Source organism: Pyrgilauda ruficollis, unplaced genomic scaffold (genome assembly GCF_017590135.1).
Source record: "Pyrgilauda ruficollis isolate IOZ18807 unplaced genomic scaffold, ASM1759013v1 scaffold71, whole genome shotgun sequence".
NCBI lineage: Eukaryota > Metazoa > Chordata > Aves > Passeriformes > Passeridae > Pyrgilauda > Pyrgilauda ruficollis.
The window spans coordinates 858470-877744 of NW_024528933.1; the positions used below are offsets into that span (position 1 = coordinate 858470).

The 19275-nt window shown below is 40.2% G+C and overlaps 1 protein-coding gene across 1 annotated transcript; it reads right to left on the reverse strand.

Annotated features, from left to right (window-relative positions):
* Positions 1–498: 498 nt before the first annotated feature.
* On the reverse strand, positions 499–19225 carry ACER2 (alkaline ceramidase 2). Its single transcript, XM_041485529.1, has 6 exons — positions 19059–19225; positions 13268–13382; positions 12263–12404; positions 8328–8465; positions 4427–4564; positions 499–3743 (listed from the first exon to the last, which is right to left on the reverse strand). The coding sequence occupies exons 1-6, from the start codon at positions 19164–19166 to the stop codon at positions 3557–3559; spliced, it is 828 nt and encodes a 275-aa protein (XP_041341463.1). The 5' UTR covers positions 19167–19225; the 3' UTR covers positions 499–3556.
* Positions 19226–19275: the final 50 nt, after the last annotated feature.

A 19275-nucleotide genomic window follows, 5' to 3' on the forward strand; every position in this document is an offset into this window, starting at 1 on the left:
TGCTTATGAGTATTCATGAATGTCTCAAAAATGGTCTTTCATATGAAGTGAGAGGAATCATGGTAAAAGGGAAGCAGGAGGGGAAGGGCAGGTGCAAGGCCACTATGTAGCCACAATCTCACTCCCTTAAGTTTGAAGGGCAATCTTAGATAACATACACTGAAGACTTTGTTCTCCCAGATGTACACACTCTGACCTAGTTTCGTCTATTTGTGGAAATACAGGCCACTCATTTTTAACCATTTCTTGCTACTTGTCTTTGTTGATTCACAGGATTGCAGTTTTCAAGTATTTAAAAAAACAGTTTGATATGCAAAGTAATCACTATCTCACTAATTAATGATCTTCTATCTAATGTAGTCTCTCTCTTCCTCTGAGTCAGAATTGCTGATAATTGTTTAAGGAAACAATTATCCTTATAGTTCAGTGCATTATACTGGCAGCTGCATTATTCTCCACAAACACGATACATGAAGAAGCAAACAATATTTGCTCCAAATACAGTTTAATGCTGCAAAGTATTACAAGTTTTCCACAAACATTTAGTATACAGACTTAAATAGAGACAGAAGAAACCTCCAGACCTACACCACTCCTTACATAGTACTTCTTGAGTTGTTACTGATTGAGAATTGGTGTTTACTACCACTGAAAACTAACCATCCTTTCATAAAAAAACTTAAATTTAACATTAAAGGGATGATGCATATCACATGTCAATATTTACAGTACACTCAACACAGTATTGCATCCCACTAAACACACTAAAATACTAACTGAAGCTAAACACCAGGAACTAACTCACTTCTTGCCGGCAGGGAAAGAAAACATTCTGGGCCTTTAAAACCTGCAGGTGCATATAAATAACTTTGTACTGCAATGTAATACAGCTCCTTGTGCATACTCTATCAATCTGTATGATCCTTGTGCATACTCTATCCTTCTGTATGTCAATCACATACTTCTTTGAGTACTAATATTATTGTGTAGGTGCAATCTGTAAAACTGAATCTTGTAAAAATTGCATGGTTTTTATTTTTTTAAGTAAGTGTAGTTATATAGTTTCAGTTACATATGGTAATACAAATTTAATGTAAAGTGCAATAGCTAAATCTAAAAGTGGTGAGCTGCTGCTACAGAGAAATATTCCAATCAGTTCTACAGTGAAGCTTTGAGCAACACATCATTGTGTTGTGAACCTTTGTTCACAAAATTTCCCATAAAGGGTAAAAAGACTAGACAATAAAAATACAGGAGATGATTCTTGGCCTGTTATCCGCATTTATTTACTTCTTCAATAGCTGAATGTCCTACTGAGATCTTTTTAAATTACAAAATTACTTCTTTGTGAGCAGATGCTGCAGAGTAGAAGATAGCAACTGACAGCAGTTTAACTAGAGCCCTTTGAGTCAGAGGTTGCTTTCAAACAAAATATTAAGTAGAAAGGCTCCAACCTTTTTGAATAGTACACTATGTCTGCAGTTATTAGGTTCCCAAGCAATACTGAAAATAACTTACTTACCATAACATAATAATTTAGCAAAAATTATCAAAAAGTCTTACTCAAAGTAAGGCCATGTTAGGCATCAGAAAACTTAGCTGGGTTCCAGCCAGCATCCTATCTGTATAAGGATCTAGTAATAGAACTTTTAATACCTGAGAAGTGTTTGAAGCTGAGCATTTCATAATCAGGGGAGACGAAGGAAAAGGAAAAAACAGCTGTGTTTCAAAGAGTAACAAACATCATTACATACACTTTTATAAACAGGTTTCATACAAAAATTGTATCACTGTGTGTCAAAAAAAAAGACATTTCAAATGTACTAGCAAGTGGTATAAATATATACTGTTCCATTGGAAAGGTTTTATGCTGCTTTAATGATTTGGCAGTCATCTGACAATAGTCTACTCACCTATTTTGAAGGTCTCATGAAAAAGTCATATCTCCCACTAAGAATTTGCTTCAAGAGTATCAGCATACACCTTACTTCTTGCTTTCTAAGCATAAATTTTAATACAAAAGTTTTGAAGGTTTCAAAATGCTTGAAAATTAATTCAGCCCAAAGTTCTTGCTAAAAGCAACTTTCATAAAGATAACAGATACAGTATAGAGTACATTTTTGCATTGATAAAAAACAAGTACAACATAAGACATGTAAACAAAAGAGAAAATCATATTTCATTGTCTAGTACTAAAAAAGGAAATAACACTTATTAATAAAAGTGTACATTCAAAGCCTTAACCCGCTTAAGAGTTCTGATATTAGAGTTCTGAGGAATGTGAGTAGACCCTTTTTTCTCCAGAACTGCAGCTCTTAGCAGCTACAATTGCTCATATTTGAAAAACATCCTAACTTTGCACCATTTCTTTAACAGGTCTTGCATTAATTGCTTGCAAGAACTATAGCCATTCCTGAACCTCAACACTAATAATTTTAAAGCTAAATGGACTAGACATCCCTTATCTTTACAAAACGGACTGAAAAAACAAGGAAAATCAGAATGCAAGAATCCAAGATTCAATATTACATCTCACTGCTCACTGAAATCTAGGTCTTCAGCTTCGTTTTTAAGCAGTTATCTACTTTTTTCCTAAGTATACCAGCAGAGCTGTGGACTATTTTTGACATCACTTGCAATGCACTGGTGAGAAGTCAGCTCTCAAATTAGATGTGCAGCTAGGCATCTCTGAGTTTTTATAGTTTAATCACACCATCAATCAATGCTGACCTGAGATCGTACTGAAGGTAATGTTCACACTTCTGTGAGCACTTCAATGCCAAATTCAAGACCAAACATGTCTCAAGAGGTAGAGATGGATTCTGTGGCATTTCTGCAAGAAGGAAATATGCAGCATACAAGTATTCATAGCACAGTGGAAACACAATAAAATCCTCAAACTACTACATAGTTTTAGGGATTTCTGTCAGCTCCCTCTGCATTTACACTGCCTAATTGCACTTACAAAGTAATCCAGCTGCAAACACTCATCTCCTGCTGTACTTGGGGAAGCAACCATGTATTCTGTGATCCAAAGTGATGCACAGCCTGGGTGCCACACCAGGCTGGGAATAACATGGGTTTCGAGCACACTCTTGTGGCCATGTGTAAGTGCACAAAATCAGAGCTAAGAAGGACACAGGATGGCATGTAGGCATCTTGGACTGCCTTCTTTTGCAAAGAAAGTTACAAAAGAAGTGGATCAAGCACTAAAGGTGACCTACTACAAAAAGATCATTCCTGGACCCTGGTATTTGAAAAGAGCTTTTATCAACAAAAATGCTACATCAAAAACACAGTGCAAAAAACAAAGAAGCTATTTTGTTACTTTAGTGTTCAAGTGCCCCCATGTTCCTGCTTCCTCTCTCTTCTTCAGAGAGCAATGAACACACTTCCCTCCTCTTCCTATGACACTTGAATTGCTGCCTATCTTAGGAAGAAAACAAAATACAACACTAGTCATACACTAGTAATTTATCATTATATATCATTATATAAATATTGTCTGTGCTGGAATATAAGTTGAAAATCCATCCCCATTCCATGGCTTCCAAGTTCATGTAATCTTCACAGATGTTTTTTTGTGTGCGCAGAGGAGGGTGACGTAGGGAACTCCAATGAATGCCCATCTTTCACTGGGCCAGAACTTTATCACAGGGCCCTGCTCAGGGATCTCAGAGGCAGCATCAAAGTAAGCAAAGCAGACACATCCTAGATATGCCGCTAGGCAAATCAAAATGTGCCTAAGAATAGCCACCCACACACCAAGATAGCAAAAAAAAAAGGAAAGAAAAAATAATCAGTAACATAAATTAAGTAAAGCAATCAATTGTATCACCATACTTTAAAATCAGTTTGTCCTTCAGCATCCTCTCACAAGCCCCCCATAGCATTGTTGTCTGTCCTTTGCATGGAGACAAAGAATATTTGGAAAGGAAAACCACAAAACTGTAGTTTATTCCTGGTCTAAACAGACTCCAGTTTTTTGGCTTCTCTGCACCAGTCACATTTGTGCAGAAATGTGCACCTCAATTAAGTAACCATGATTTGCTGGGTGGTAAAACAGAAAAGGCATCAAAGCTCTTTACTGCTTCTGCACTTCACCACCATTAATTAATCACTAATTCACCATGAGGATTACCATCATCATCAATGGCAGTTTAAGTTTTCATAGTCACAGCTATGGTTTTTAGTAACCAGTATGGCAAGGAATTCAGTTGCAGTTAATGAAACTAGTGGCTTAAGAATACGATCAGGCCTAAATCTGCCACCCTGAATAGCACAAGACTTGGTCTGGGCTTATAAAATCTTACTATACATTCTGTCTATAACTAACCAGAAAGAGCCACCAAGCAGCACAGAAGGGTAATATGGTGAGAATGGATCACATTTGAATCAAACTCTGGACTTTATACACAACACTTACCATACACAGTGCAAATAGGGAAAGTTAAATGAGGACCAGATCTCACAAAACGCTTTGTCACTGATCCAGCAGAAAAGAGCTAGCATCCACCAAAGACCTGAAAAGAGACCCAGTTTGTACACACGCAGGTTTTCACACCTAAGGAGAAAAACATAAATAAATATTTATAAAACAATGCCAGACATGCACCATTAAAATGACTCCACCATAAATGTACTTAACAGATTATCTTCACTTCCAGTCTGGCTCTGATGCAAGGCAGAGTTGAGGTAACAAAACAAACTTTTTTATCAGTAGCTGTGTTTTAGGTATTGTCTTAAATACCAGTGTATCAATAGTAGGCAAACATCAAACTATTCCTATACCAAGGAAGGAGTGTAACTAGTGATTAGTTACATATGCTGTTCATTAACAACCAGCCATGCAGCAAATCTCAGATTTCCTCCTATTTGTTACTGTATAAAGACTTCTGTTAATGCTAAAGCATTTCTATACCACTGTACCTAAGCAGACAGGCACGTTAATCAATTTTGTTTATCTGACAGATAAAACTAGACTACTGAGATGGAGTACTTGTGTGTTCTGACAAAGGAAAGGGTGTGTGTATTGAGAATATGAGGGTTTCCTGGACATATCTGAAGGAGATAAACACATGCAACTGCATCCCATTTAAGATAAGAGGTTTGACCTCAAACTTAAGGTCTTCTGAGTATCTGAATTCCAAGAGGACAAGGCAATTAACCTGCATGGTTCAAAGAATTCAAGGCTGCAAAGAAAAACTGGAGGCTTACCGACCCAGTACAAGATCAGCCACAGCAAAGGTACAGACTGCAAAGACCAGTTTGCTCAGTATCACCATCACATACTGCAGATTACTTTTATAAACTTAAAGCAATATTGTAGTGCTCTGCAAAGGACTACTTTAAGGGAGAAAGACCACAAGGAGAAGAGCACAGCCTGCTGATCTCTGTAATACTCCTGGGTTTTCTGAGATTACCCATCATGAAGTCTTCAGTTTCTGCAGTAACTGTGCTTCAGATGGGGTGACGACATGCTTGCTGAGGAAGCAAGAGACTGCAAAGCCACAGCTTTTACTACAATAAAAAGATGTAATGCAAATACCACCTGGACACGTAGCCTTCCTTTTATTTCTCAACAGACACGGACACTGATAAGAACTAAAACAGGACTTGTTAGCTGAGGGTCTAAAAGACACATTCATGCTGCCCTGATCCTATCTTATGCTATTCTGGAAGATAATGAATCCCACTAATCTTGCACTTCCATTTCCCCTTTCATCTCCACAATGCACAATGTTCTCTGTTTAACAAAACACAGTTATTCAAATGTCAGCATTTCTGCAAACACTTGTGAGATCCAATTATTTGCTATTTAAAGGACACTTAAATACACACTTCCAGCAGCACTGTCTTCTGATGCCTTGAAACTGCCAAAAAAGCATTGCAGCTTTTCTTCAAACCAGTGCAATGTTGATTGACTGAATTTTACACAGATATCTCCCTTTCCATCCTAAGGAATAATTTAAACTTTTAACTAGCTTAACCTTTTAGTCAAGGGAATAAAGGAACCTGCAATATTAAAGCAAGACTCCCCCACAGTCAGATTTCTAGTAGAAGAATCAAATAATAATGGTCAGACAAGAAACTATGGTAAACCTTCACTACTCAAGGCTCAGAAGTCAGCTGAGCAACAATATTCTAGCATCTATCTGCACATGGAGGACATTATCTCCCTAAATAGCTACTAATTTGATGACATTATAATCTCAATGGCAAATCAAAGGATACATATCCACCTTTCCACTGATACCATCTTCTAGTACAGTTTTAAGAAACACAGGAAGGAATTTGTTGTGACAGAAATGAGAATAAAGTTTAACAATTTCTTTGTCTTTCAAGGACACTTGACTACCTTTTGCTCTTTTCATCACCTCCTACCCACAATACTCCACAGCCATACACTTTACCTTACCAGGTCCACATCTAAGAACTTAATGCTCTTTTGTGACAATATTATCTCCTCATCAAAGACAAATATAAAGCAGAAAATTTTCATTTTGAAAACACAGTGGTTTTGATTCCCCAGAATTCTGTAAAAAATTGACACAGCCTAGAATAGGAATAACAACAAGGAGTTTTGGTCTAAAATATCAAAAACTTCAGCATGGAACAGAAGCAGTTTTTCTTCCCCAAATATCTATTTCACAGAAATATTTCCACTGCAGCCTGCCAGACTTGGATGTGAAGTCCCCTCCTGACTATGGCAGCACAGAAAGCAAAAATAGCAAACCTTTTAAATAATGGTTAGATTAATCTTCCTCCTGCAAAGGGGGATGAGATGACTCCTTACCTCTCAGTTTACATGAATGTAACCCTTTAAATTTCAAAAGGATCAGCATAGCTTAAAATAAAAGCTTTTTATTTGCCTTTTGCACTTACAAATTAATCCACAAATATCAGTGGTATTAAATCATCCCTACCAATTGGAAAAGAAGGTCCTTAACTTTCTCCCTAAAAAAACACAACCAGGAAACTCCAGACATTTTAGTAATATATGACTGTCCTGGGGCAACTTTGTGATGCTAGATTTCTTCCCAAATCTGTCCCAAACCAGGACAATGACCCTGCAGGAAGAGTTTAAAAACCAAATACCTATAGGCATACCAATTCCTAGATGTGAAACAACAGTACTCAAATTTAGGAGACACTAACTTGTCCTTTCAAGTTTCTCAGGAGCTCATGCCTGGAAAACTGATACGGAACTGACAGAGAATTCACAGATTATCCTGTGCCACAACCAGATGTCCCTTTGCCCTGTCAGTAGTTCCTTCATGCCATCATCAAAATGAGACACCACCCATATTGTTCAACTACTGACCTTGTCTGCAACTAACTTTTGTGCTGTTTCCAAGTGTCTTTGACCACTGAAATACACAGAAGGATGCCTAACGAGAAAAGGCTCATGAACACCTTTACAAAACATTGTTTGGAGAGGCTTCCATTGTATAGCAGTGGCAGATCAGGGTAAGATAGCAAACAGAAAAGTCTCTATTCTAACAGACGCAATTAGAATGAAGACATTTTGCTCTAACTCATTTTGATGGACATATGCAACATATAAGAGCAAGTGTAAGTTGTAAAAACTTTCTCAGACACTGGAGAAGAGGTGAAAAAAGACAAGTTCAAATGCTAGTACTCCTTTGGTCCTTTTCGCAGTGGGTGAAGAGATGGGAAAAAAAAGACTCTGGACAGCCACTGGTATCACTGTAACAGAACAACTCTTGAAAATGTGGAAATCAGTCTCAGGTTCTTCTCTATTTACATTCTGCTTTTATGATTTCTATGGCCTTGACTGACACCTATCCTCCAAAATGTAGTGATTAACCTTCTCTTTGTCACTCTGACTCCATCACATTATTCATATCAAATGACAAAGTCATGCAAGACTCACAGTACAACTTCGGGAGTTGGAACATCTTCGACATGTACTTGGGCCTTGCTCCTACTAGCATCCAGACTGCAACCCTGTCATCACCTCACCCTAATGCACACTGTACAGTAAAAATGCTGTCCATAAAGTGAAAGCCAGGCTCTAATTTCACAATAAATAAACAAATTTGACTTAAATCAGGTTGCAGCAAGAGGTATGTTGCAAAAACACAGAAAATATCTGACCTACTATGAAGTCCTAGGGAAAAGAAATCCTTGTCAAAAAATGTCTGAACTGGCGAGAAAATTTATACTAGATTTGCTCTTGCTTGTGGTAAAAGCATTTCTGATCTGCTGTCACATGCACTGAAGCCAGATATAGTGTATCATCTCCCAGTGTCCTAAGGATCTGGGAAGGCAATGCTGCCTGCATTCTGGAGAATTGTACTTACCTCTTCAACTCAGCAATGAGTAAAGCTGTGCAGGGAACTCCCAGCGTCATTAGTGAGATGCTGTTAATGGCAGGCTTAATGAAGGCCAGGCAGGTGGTAACTCCAGACAGGACACCCACAGCAGCTTTAAATCGGCTCCTGAGTAGAGTTTATATGGGCAGAAAAACTTCTTTTAATTCAAAACTTTTAATTAGTAAACCCAGAAATTTCAACATTATTTTAATAATGTAACAAAATCGAGGTCAACCTCTAGACATAGTACTGTACTTTATCAAAATTTTTCTGTCTCATCATTCTTCAAGCTCTTAACATGGATTTTTAGGATATTTTCTTATTGTTAATGCCTCAACTTCTACAGTTATGTTACAGTATGCTTAACTTTCCTTTATCTCTTTAGAGCCTTCAAAGACACTGAAACTTACATGCTAAATTGGAACATTTCCTTAATCAAATTCAACAGTAGGTGAGAAATTCCCAGACTTTTTTTATAAGACCAAGATTTGGTATATCCTTAGCAAATATGAAATTACTATTGCACCCTATGTAGACAGCCTGACAACTTTTAAATTAAATATATGTTAACTGCTGTTTAAACTCCAGTCTGCACTTCAAACAACCCACATACACTCTATGGCTGAGGAAGAGGATCACCACACTTCCTTTTAACTACTGGCCCACAGCTTTTTAAAATTGTTGTCCAAGGATGGCCTTCTATGTTTGAAGTAGGGTCTCAATATATTTGTATGGTACCATTCCATGGCCACAAGCATTAGGCTCATTTCATTTGCCTTTTGCTTTAAAGTTTTTCATTCTGCTGGAAAGCAACAAGTTACTTAAGTAGGAAGTTCTGATCTGACATGAATATCTTAATGAATAAATACATCACAAGTTGGTCATGATATATAATAATTGAAATAATTGAAAAAATTTTCACTTCAGCATTGAAAATTCGAAGTGTGATGAGGATGATGAAAGTGAACAGTACAGCTGTGAGCACACAATAGACATAATACTAGAGGATTAGTCAGGCAAAGGAAACAACTTGATAGTATTAACCAAACCTGTTGTAGGTTAAGACTTTGTCTTGGGTCACAATGCAAGGTATGCATCCTGTCACCACCTATAGCACCTTCTGATGAGCTGTTAATGTCAGTTGTTTCCAACAGCTGCCCAATGCACACTCAGCCTAAAGCAGGGCCATCTCTGCTCAAGGGCCATCAAGGACTCCCAGAATGAGTCACAGAATTACATCATCCCATTGTGAGATGTCTGTCCACTTCGGGGGGGAGGTACCTAACATTCCTACCTGTATATAATCTGGGACACCACAATACCACTTCTGGATTCCCAGAGGATAAGAGCTCTCAATAATCACCACTGGACCTCCAAAGAAGAGCCACATCTTTCTACAGAATCACCACTTCGACAAGATCACATCCCTCACTCCAATGGAACAGCTGCCACCACCCTGACCAACAGGGTCATATTTGTGTTTCTGTACTATTGCCTTTATTGCAAAATTTTTCTACTAAATTGTAATTCTTATTTGGAATCCTTTGCAATGTGTTTGTGTGGAGTTAATTCCTTCTGCTGATTTGCTTTCAAACTAGCACAGGTTTGCTGCCCAAAGTGTCTGCATACTTCAGACAGGAATCAAGACCTTCCCTAAAAAGTAACTGTTTTGACACGTTCTCTGAGAATTGGAAGGATACTGATAGGATCTTTCATCTCGGTATTTACAGTTTTAACACAAAGTTAAACAGAAACAGTATTGCACCCCGAAAGTGTTGTTATTCCTTTAGAAACCAATAGTTTAGCATCCTGGTCCATACTGTGAACCTACCCTGCAACATTAGAAGACACTAATTGACAAAATGTAACCTCTAGGTATCTGGGAGCTCATCTACAGAGTTTACATAAATTACACATAAATTTAGGACTCTGAATTCTTCACTTCAACTGAGCATCTAAGAGTCACACCATAAACAAAGACACCAGTAAAAGCTTGTTAAGTTGATGATGTTCTGTAATAACACTATACTGTAATATGCAGAAGTACTAAATTTACACCAATGCAACAAAGCCATTAAACCACACAGAATTATAGAACATGCTGAGCTGGAAGGCATCCAGCAGGATAACACCTCCAGTTCCTAGTCCTGCACAACACCATCCCCAAAAGTCACACCACGTGCCTGAGAGCACTGTCCAAACACTTCTTGAACTGTCAGGTGGGTGCTGTGAATACTTCCCTAGGGAGCTGTCCCAGTGCCCAACCACCTTCTGGGGTGAAAAACCTTTTCCCGATATCCCACCTAAACCTTCCCTGACTCAGCTTCAGGCCATTCCCTCAGGTCCTGTCACTGGTCTCCACAGAGAAGAGACTAGCTCCTGCCCCTTCTCTTCTCTTCTCTTCATTAGGGTGTCAAAGACTACAATGAAGTCTCCCCTCGATCTTGTCTTCACCAAACTGAACGAACCAAGTGACCTCAGCCACTTCTCATACTGGCTTCCCCTCAAGGTACTTCACCATCCTCACTGCCCTCCTTTGGATGATCTCTAATAGTTTAATGTCTTTCTTATATTGCAGTGCCCAAAACTGCCCCCAGCACTGGAGGTGAGGCTGCCCCAGCTCAGAGCAGAGCAGGACAATCCCCTCCCTTGCCTGGCTGGCGATGCTGTGCCTGATGCCCCCAGGACAGGGTTGGCCCTCCTGGCTGCCAGGGCACTGCTGACCCATGTTCAACTTGCCATCAACCAGGACTCCCAGGTCCCTTTCCATGGCCCTGCTAACAGCATCTCATTCCCACTCTGTCCATACATCTATGGTTGCCTCACCTCAGAATCCAGCACTCTCCCTTGTTGAACTTCACCTGGTTGGTGATTGCTCATTTGTGGACGGCTCTCTGTCCTCAAGGGATTTAACAGCTCCTCCCAATTTAGTGTGGTCATAAAACTTAGTATTCATTCCAGTCTTGTGTCAAAGTCCAAGTCATTTATGATGACGTTAAAGAGAAGTGGGCCATGCACAGAGGCTGCATACAGTAATTACAGGTAAACTCTACCATGTGCAAGCTGTTTTGAAGTATGGTCAGTCTAGGCACCAAACTTCTCCCCATGCATTAGCAACTCCTAATCTGGCATATTGTCAAGAATAAACCAACCAACCAACCAAACAAAACCCCCAACAATCAAACAAACAAATAAACTAAAAAAACTCCTGTAGAGAGTAACAGTGTAAGAGGGCAAAAGGCAAAAGTCTTAGCAATCTTCAGAGAGAACACTGATGCTGCAATTCAAGCCTCTCCATTACCTCAACTTCTTCACTGCATGAAAGAACAACACGATGTTTTTACGGTGGGGTGGGGGGTGGGGGCAAACCACAACCAAATGTTTTAAACTGGCTATAATGCAATTTTTTTAAACCTGCAAGAAAAAAAAAAAATCCCTTTACAACAATACGTTTCTAAAGAAACACTTAGCTTTTGAATACCTAAACACCATCCTTTACCACTGTCTTAAAAATTCAGATGAACATTCAGCTGACTTCCATAGGTTCACTTTTATATACCCTTCAGGATATACAAAAGGAAGAATGAAAGATGGCTTCTCCTACATTGGCTGTAAAGTTATATAAACTACTCATCATAAAAGTCTCCCTAGAATCAACAAGAACAGACAGTTCCAAAAGCAAGTCATCTCATCTAAACACCTGAAGTTACAGGACACAAATCCCACTACCAGCAACTGCTGACTCAGGAATTTTGAACAAAATGGGCTAAATGAGATACAAGCAACTGGAAGTCAATGAAGTGAGAAAAAATAGCAGTGATAGTGGTAAGGTTGATAACTTGGCACCATTATGTGCAGGTTTAGGTGTTAGCACAGGAAGCTGCAAAAAACATGAAAGTGTACATGTATCATTGTATGTTTACCTGTCATTTCGAAAAAATCTGGGCAGGTATCTCCTAGGGAACCACATGGCAAGAGCACACATCAGAACCCAGAGAATAGCCAGCTCATCCAGCATCTGGCCCAAGAAACTGAGGGTAGCGTGAAAATAAACAGATCCAATTCCTGGATGAATTAATCAAGAGACAGTATTATGAACAGCTGCAGTACCGTAACAGACTGAAACACTCTGCTCATGCTCAGAAATTCACAGGAAATGGTAGCTACAGGAAATGGTCTACAAAAGGTTATAAAAAACACCAACTTTACTAAGAGGCAATCCAAGCCATCATACTCTTGCTAATCATGAAGAAAAGTACATTGCAAAAGAAGACTACAAAAGCAGTAGCTAAAAATGTCAGCTCCTACTAAAAAAGATGTGCCTGAAGAAACACCAGGTGGAAAAGTATAAAGCAAAACCAATTAAGAAATAAATGCCAAATGCTGCTTTGGAATTTTCTCAATTGCACAAAAATAGGTAAGAGAAAAAACAGCATCTGATGACTACTCCATGATACAGATTTACAGGTGGAAAGTGCCACACTACCCCAGAGGGTTCTGATTATTCCCTTGAAGGGCCTCCAGGAAAGAACAAACTTCAGAATCTCACACCTACATCTCTGGGCCTTCTCAGTACACACCCAATTCCTCTCCCAAGCTGCACTGGCACTTCAGCTCTTATTTAAACAATGAGGGTCACCACTCCTGTAAAGTAAACCCAAACACAAGGAAAAAAAAAAAAACAACAGTATGCAAAGGAAGTGTTGGAAGGGAACAGAACTATGGTCAAATTTCCCACCAACTTCAGTTTGCAAAAGGCATTTTCCCTCCAGAAATTATGGCTGCTTTAGCTTTAAGCAAATAGAAGCAAATTCTTCCATAGATGTCAGGATTGCTTTGTTTTAAAAAACAGTCAAGTACAAGCGGGAAAAACTGATGTCCTCTCTCAGTTCACACATGAGTTGGCAAATACAGAGTAATCAACTTACCAACCACGACTAGCAGAATCCATATTAAATATATTCCACTGTTGAAGCAGATTGCGTATTGACGGAACAAGCACATACATATGGGTGGTAAAATGAAAAACAAGATGTTGCTTATCTAGGAAAAAAACCAAACAGTCTCACAAAGATAGAAAATAAACAAATCTTAAATATCCATAGGTTTTCTATAATAACATTTTGTCATTCAATGAAGCCCCAGTTCAACAAATTATGACCCCCTGTTTCTGCCTTTGCTGAGCTGTTTTTGCAAAAGCATCGATTTGTTTTGTTCTTTATTAAATTACTAACAGCATAAAAACTTTCAGCAATGTAAAATGTGACTATTCAAGTCACAATTCAAGTCAATTCCCAAAGGAGTTTTATTGAGAATCTACATTCAAGACTGTGGCATTTCAGAAAGTGTACAAGATCAAGCTATTGAGGACCAGTGACCTGTCCTCTCAAAGGCTATCCAGCCTAGCATAGAAAAAGCACTAGAAGTACTGACACAAGGCAGCGCTAGACAAGCTTTGTGGAAGTCAATTTATTGTGCAATATTATTGTCTGGAAGGTCTGAAATACAATGCTAGGTTAAGAGTTAGAACCCTTTTTGTACAGGGTAAAGAGAGCCTGGAGCTTGAAGTCCTTTTACACTTCAATTTTTTCTCTGAGTTCTCCACTACAGAACATGATTGAAAACTAGCTATAGGAAGGTGGAAAGGCTTCCACTTAGGACCACTGTTAGGTGGTCTAATTTTTTAAAATTTAATATGCTTGATTTGAATGAAGACATGTTTTCTGTTTTTTCTTGCTTACAAACAATGTAAAGCATGTTTACTATCAATTAGCAGGAACTGTCATTGTAGAAGCCATCACTTGGTTCTTCCCTTGCTAGTGCTGAGGGCCCACCATGGCACAGAAATTGAGCAGTTATGAAAAGACTACTGCTTCTTCACAATGGGCCAAAGGACAGGAGACAGTCCAGCCTCAGCTTTCTCATGTTTGCCTGCTGAGCCCAAGCACAAGAGAAAATCACCCTCAACAAAACTGCTCTGAAGCTGATGTAGAAAATAACTCTGGATCAAAAACATTCCTTTGGGACATGGCCTTTTCACAGCTTACAAACTTGTGCCGACAATAATGAAAATTTGGTGGAGAAATAGTTCAAGAATAACAGGAATTTTTTCATTAAGCTACTGTTGTCAACCTCTTAACACAGTGTGAGAACAGATTTTTAAGAGGCAGATCAAGTTGTTTTAACTCATGTAAAGCAACCTACACATTCAACAAAACAGGTTCACCTGAGCAACTTTCATTCACAAAAAATCCCACCCAGTCTCCATGCAGCAGAGACTGTCAGCAAAGTTGGGAATACAGTCATGGACCAGGATCCCAGTGCCTGATGTGCTGGTACATACACAGAACAAGACTTCCCTCACTCCAAAGCAGGTAGGAAGCATATATAGTGACAGCAGGGAAGACGGAATATGAACAAGTCCTCTGGGGGCCTGGGAGTGCTCTATGCATTTTAGGCTTTTAGACGCAGTTAGGCTAAAGGGAGGTGTCAATAGGTGGTTATAAACCAAGTGGTTTGAAGCAAACGTTTCCATCTCTACAGCTGAAACTGACCAATGAAGAAAATCAGAACCGGCAATCACAGCCTATCAAAATTTGGCTAGAAAGTCATTATTCCACCTAGGAACAAGATGATAAAGGACACACTAGATGTACTTACCACAGCTGTAGCAATGTAGATTTATACAAGTATTAACCAACAAGGGAGCAGTTCGGCACTATGGTAGTGTTCCTGTGGGAATGAACACCCACTCATTCTAATATCCTGCCTGCAAACGCAAGAAACCCCTTGCAAACTGGTGCCTGAGCATGACCTATACTCTTCGCAGTGGTCATCAGGAGGATTTCCTAACATCTCAGAAACTGAAGTAATTGTAGTACTAAAAAATATTAAAGTATGGCTTCAGAAAGTACGCTGCATGTGCATTTTTAATATTAATAAATAACTGGCCTCCATGATTTGGTAATGTACAATTCAAATGCTTTGATAATTACAATAAGTGCAAAAAATGTACATAAGTAGTCCAGAAGATTTCCTTCCACATCTGCAAAAGGCAATGATTAGATGTTACAGCTATGGAAAACAGGCAAGCAGCCTTTCAGTAACAGTCCATTCTTTTGGCTTCATACAACTCTGCACCTTTAGTTTTAATTTTCAACTAATTAATTACAGAAATTCAGGACTATAGGACAGAGAGAATGGGCTTGCTTAGATCATGATCATACAACTTCACTCACATCTGGCCACTGTCTTGACACAGATGTTTCCTGCAGTTCTACCAAAGCTCATGTATTCATCGGTATTGATTACGTCTCCCAGAGAGCAGCTGCAGAATGCAACCCCCACAAAAAAACCTACTGCACCATGTCCTTCTGAGCAGAAAGCAAAACTAGGCTAAAGTAGCTGCCAATAACATCAGAGGGTGTGTATCCCCCATATCCTGGTACCTAAACATGACACTCACATACACTAAAACTCTTCTGTGGTAAAAAAAGGATGCGGTAGGGAGAGTACAAGTATTCTCTCACACTCCTAAAACTACCTCATAACTTTTTGCAACTTTTATTTCCATGTCACTAAGGAGCAAAAGAAGAAGAATAAAACCCTGGCAAATCCCTTCGTAAATGGAAATTACAAGCACAACTAAATGCAACATATTGAATTGCTAGACACAGACTTTCCCAGCCAACAGAAAACCTGTTTTCAGGTACTTAAAACATAAAAGTTTCTTTTATTTTGTAAACACCTCTTCACAGAGAAAATTGTTTTTATCATTTGGAGGCATTTGTTATGGTGTGGAATAGGGTTACACTGCATCAGAACACATTATTTTATTCATTTCAAAAGAAAAAAAAAAACAACAACCCTGTTTTTAAAACTATTCCTTCAATCTGAGCTATGGAGTGTTTTGTGGCCTCTTTACTGAAAAAGTGTAAGACCTGAATCACTTCAGCTAGACAAAAATCATGTTAAGTCTAGCTTGTGTATGTTTTAAAAAATTAGTTTAATCAATTTATACAAAACCTCTGAACAGTTTTCTCCTACAAATTTAATTCTATTGAATGTTTTTTGTTTTCTGTTTAAGTTCCACTAGAATAAATAATTAATTTTTAAAAAATACATAAGCAGCAGATAAGCTGTTCCAGTTTTGTGCTTACATGAATATTGCGTGAGACCTCAACCACAACTCTGACCTCAGCCATGGTAATTTAAAATGCGGATTAGCAAGGTTTAAATCTAAAGCTTAATGACCCAGATGCCAGGTTCAGGTCTGCTGAAGAGTGCTTCCTGAAACTTCGAGGGAGCTTGAATTAGTCAGAACAAACCCTCACTAGAAGGAATATAATTTAGATGCCGCCTAAGGTACTTTTCAGACTCGGGCCAAAACTTCATAACTGTCCTGTAAGCATCTGTTTTTTTGAGGACACAGTTGCACAATCCCATCAATCCACTGCAACTCGCTGTTTTAATTTTCAGAAGTTGCTAACAGAGAAATCAAACTAACAATGACTAACAATGACTTGGTATTACTGAAGAGAGCCTAAACATGACTACCCTTAACACTGCCTCTTTTTCTCCTCCCCTTTCAGTGCACAGCTTACTGATTTGTACACAGCTGCCACAACACAGCAGGCTTTGGAGCAAACTTTCTTCTGTGTCTGTCTACCTGTCTGAAGCCTCAGTTATTCATCTGGACAGAAGTGCAGCTTCTAGCATTTTGGCAAGCTTCCATACCACTGCTAATCAGCTCAGTGTTGTGATTTAATCCCACACAGCAGATACGCACTGCCCAGCTGCTTGCTCACTCCCTTCAGAGCAGGATGGTGGAGAAAATCAGAAGGGTAAACATGAGAAAACTTGTGGGGCTTGAGATAAGAACAATCTAACAGGGAAAACATAAGCTCTTCACACAAGCAAAGTGAAATAAGGAATTCCTTCAGCACTCCTCATGGATAGGCAGGTGTTCCCCATCCCCAGCAAAGCAGGTCCTGCCACACATAACAGTGACGTGGGAAGACAAATGCCACCACCCTAAAGGTCCCAACTGCTTCCCTCTCCTTCTTCCAGCTCTTCATGCTGATCATGATGCCATATGGCCTGAGTCAGATGGAATCAGTGTCCCCTTCAAAAGCTTTCTGCACCCCCAGCCCACTTGCTAGCTGGGTGAGGTGAGGAGCAGAAAAGGCCTGAGTAAGCCCTGCTCAGAAGTAATGAAAACATGCCTGAGTTACCAAAACTGTTTCCAGCACAAAACATCCCCCCATACCAGTGCCTATAAGGAAATTTCACTCTACCCCAGACTGAACCAGCGCATACAGTAGAAGGATACCCATCCCCCTGCATAGCTGGCTCCAAAACACATTTGCTGTCTTCGATAACTTGTTTATCCTGACCTTTTCCTCCCTTTGTTTTTGGTTCTTGCACAGTGACATCAGACACACAAAAAAAGCCGACAGTTTCCCTCACACACCCTCAAAATTATTCAGTGGCATGGACCAGCCACCATCTTTAGTACTTTGGCAGCTAAGTACAAGAAGAAAACAAGTTAGCAATGTGCTTAATGCTTGCAGTGCACCATGGAGTTACTTGCTCTGCATGTGAAGAACCTCCCATGATACACACTCCAGCCACGGAAGCCAAGCACCTACTTCTTCTTCCACTACGTGCTAGCAGTCAAAGAAACATGGCTTGAAAGGGAAACAGTTCAGACAAGGATGAAATTTGGGAAAAAACAAAAAAACCGGCCCACTTTGAAGTATAAAAGAGACAAAGCAGAAGCTCCAGCTCCTCATTTGTGCACACACTACCTCCTGTAGAACAGAAAACAGACAGCATTTGCAGGTTTACTCCTGGACAGGTGATTTTCATGGAAGGGAAAACTACCCAAAAGCCCAATGGATTATCTTATTCTAGTGGATGTGTCACTGTCATTCTTTACATCAACAGGATGTCAGGAGCACTGCTCCCTTTCCAAGGTACATGGTAAAGGGCAGTCTGTTTCTGCTGCTGTGGCTGTTTTCCTAAGTTCTCTCCAGCAGCTGAAAGGTATTGGAAAGGTGCAAGAGGACTCAGGGGTAAACCATGACTAACTGGAAAGAAGCAACAATTACATTATTCCTCTTCCCTCTCTTCCATACTTCAGTTGCTTTCTTAAACAGGTATCTCCACCTCTTCCAAAAATACACTCCTGACTTCATCCTGCAACCTAAAGGCAAACTCTCCATGAAACCTTTGCCGTCTTGGAGCCAAACATGTCTGGGAAAAACCTAGTTTTACCTCCAAACACCAAGGTTCTTTTTAATCTTGGTCCATCACTGCCGTGCATGCCCATCAAGGCGCTGACACCTGTTTGTGCAAATGGGTACTAGATCAGGGCAATCTAGCACCAAAATTTTGGTGCTTGGCCACCACAAGTCTCGACAAAGACGAGGACAGGGCCTGCCACACACTACTTACCGACAGTAGCACAACTAGTAAATATCCCCATTTTATACCTGAAAAACTAGGAAAAATCCCTTAATTTTAGGCATGCCAGCAACCGGAGAAGAAAAACAAAGTCGACAGCCATAGAAGGGCAGGCTACAATCCCACGAAAACTCCCCAGGAGACGGCAGGCAGCAGGAGCACCCGGGCTGCAGCGGGACCTGCCCGCCGCCGCACGCTCGCCCACCCGCAGCCCCCGGCGCCGAGGCGGCCGCTCTCGCCACCGCCACCCACCGTGTTGTAGAACTCGGCGATGGCAGGCACGATGGTGTAGTTGTCCTCACACCAGTCCACCTCCGAGCTGCCGGCCCGCAGCGGGTCCCACCACAGCAGCGCGCCCATCGCGCCCGCCCAGCCGCCGCTCCGGCGCTGCCCGGCGGCGCCGCGGGGCGGTGACCGCGCTGCCGCCCGCGCCTCTCCGCCGCGGCCCGCGCAAGGGGCGGGGCGGCCC

What these genes read in the sequence shown, in the direction of transcription:
- ACER2 (XM_041485529.1), bottom strand. Translation starts at nt 19,166, where the DNA reads ATGGGCGCGCTGCTGTGGTGGGACCCGCTGCGGGCCGGCAGCTCGGAG. An exon ending in TCGCCGAGTTCTACAACACG is followed by an intron (nt 13,383 to 19,058) that starts GTGGGTGGCGGT and finishes TTTTTTTCCTAG; the next exon opens with ATAAGCAACATCTTGTTTTT. An exon ending in GATTCTGCTAGTCGTGGTTG is followed by an intron (nt 12,405 to 13,267) that starts GTAAGTTGATTA and finishes TAATTCATCCAG; the next exon opens with GAATTGGATCTGTTTATTTT.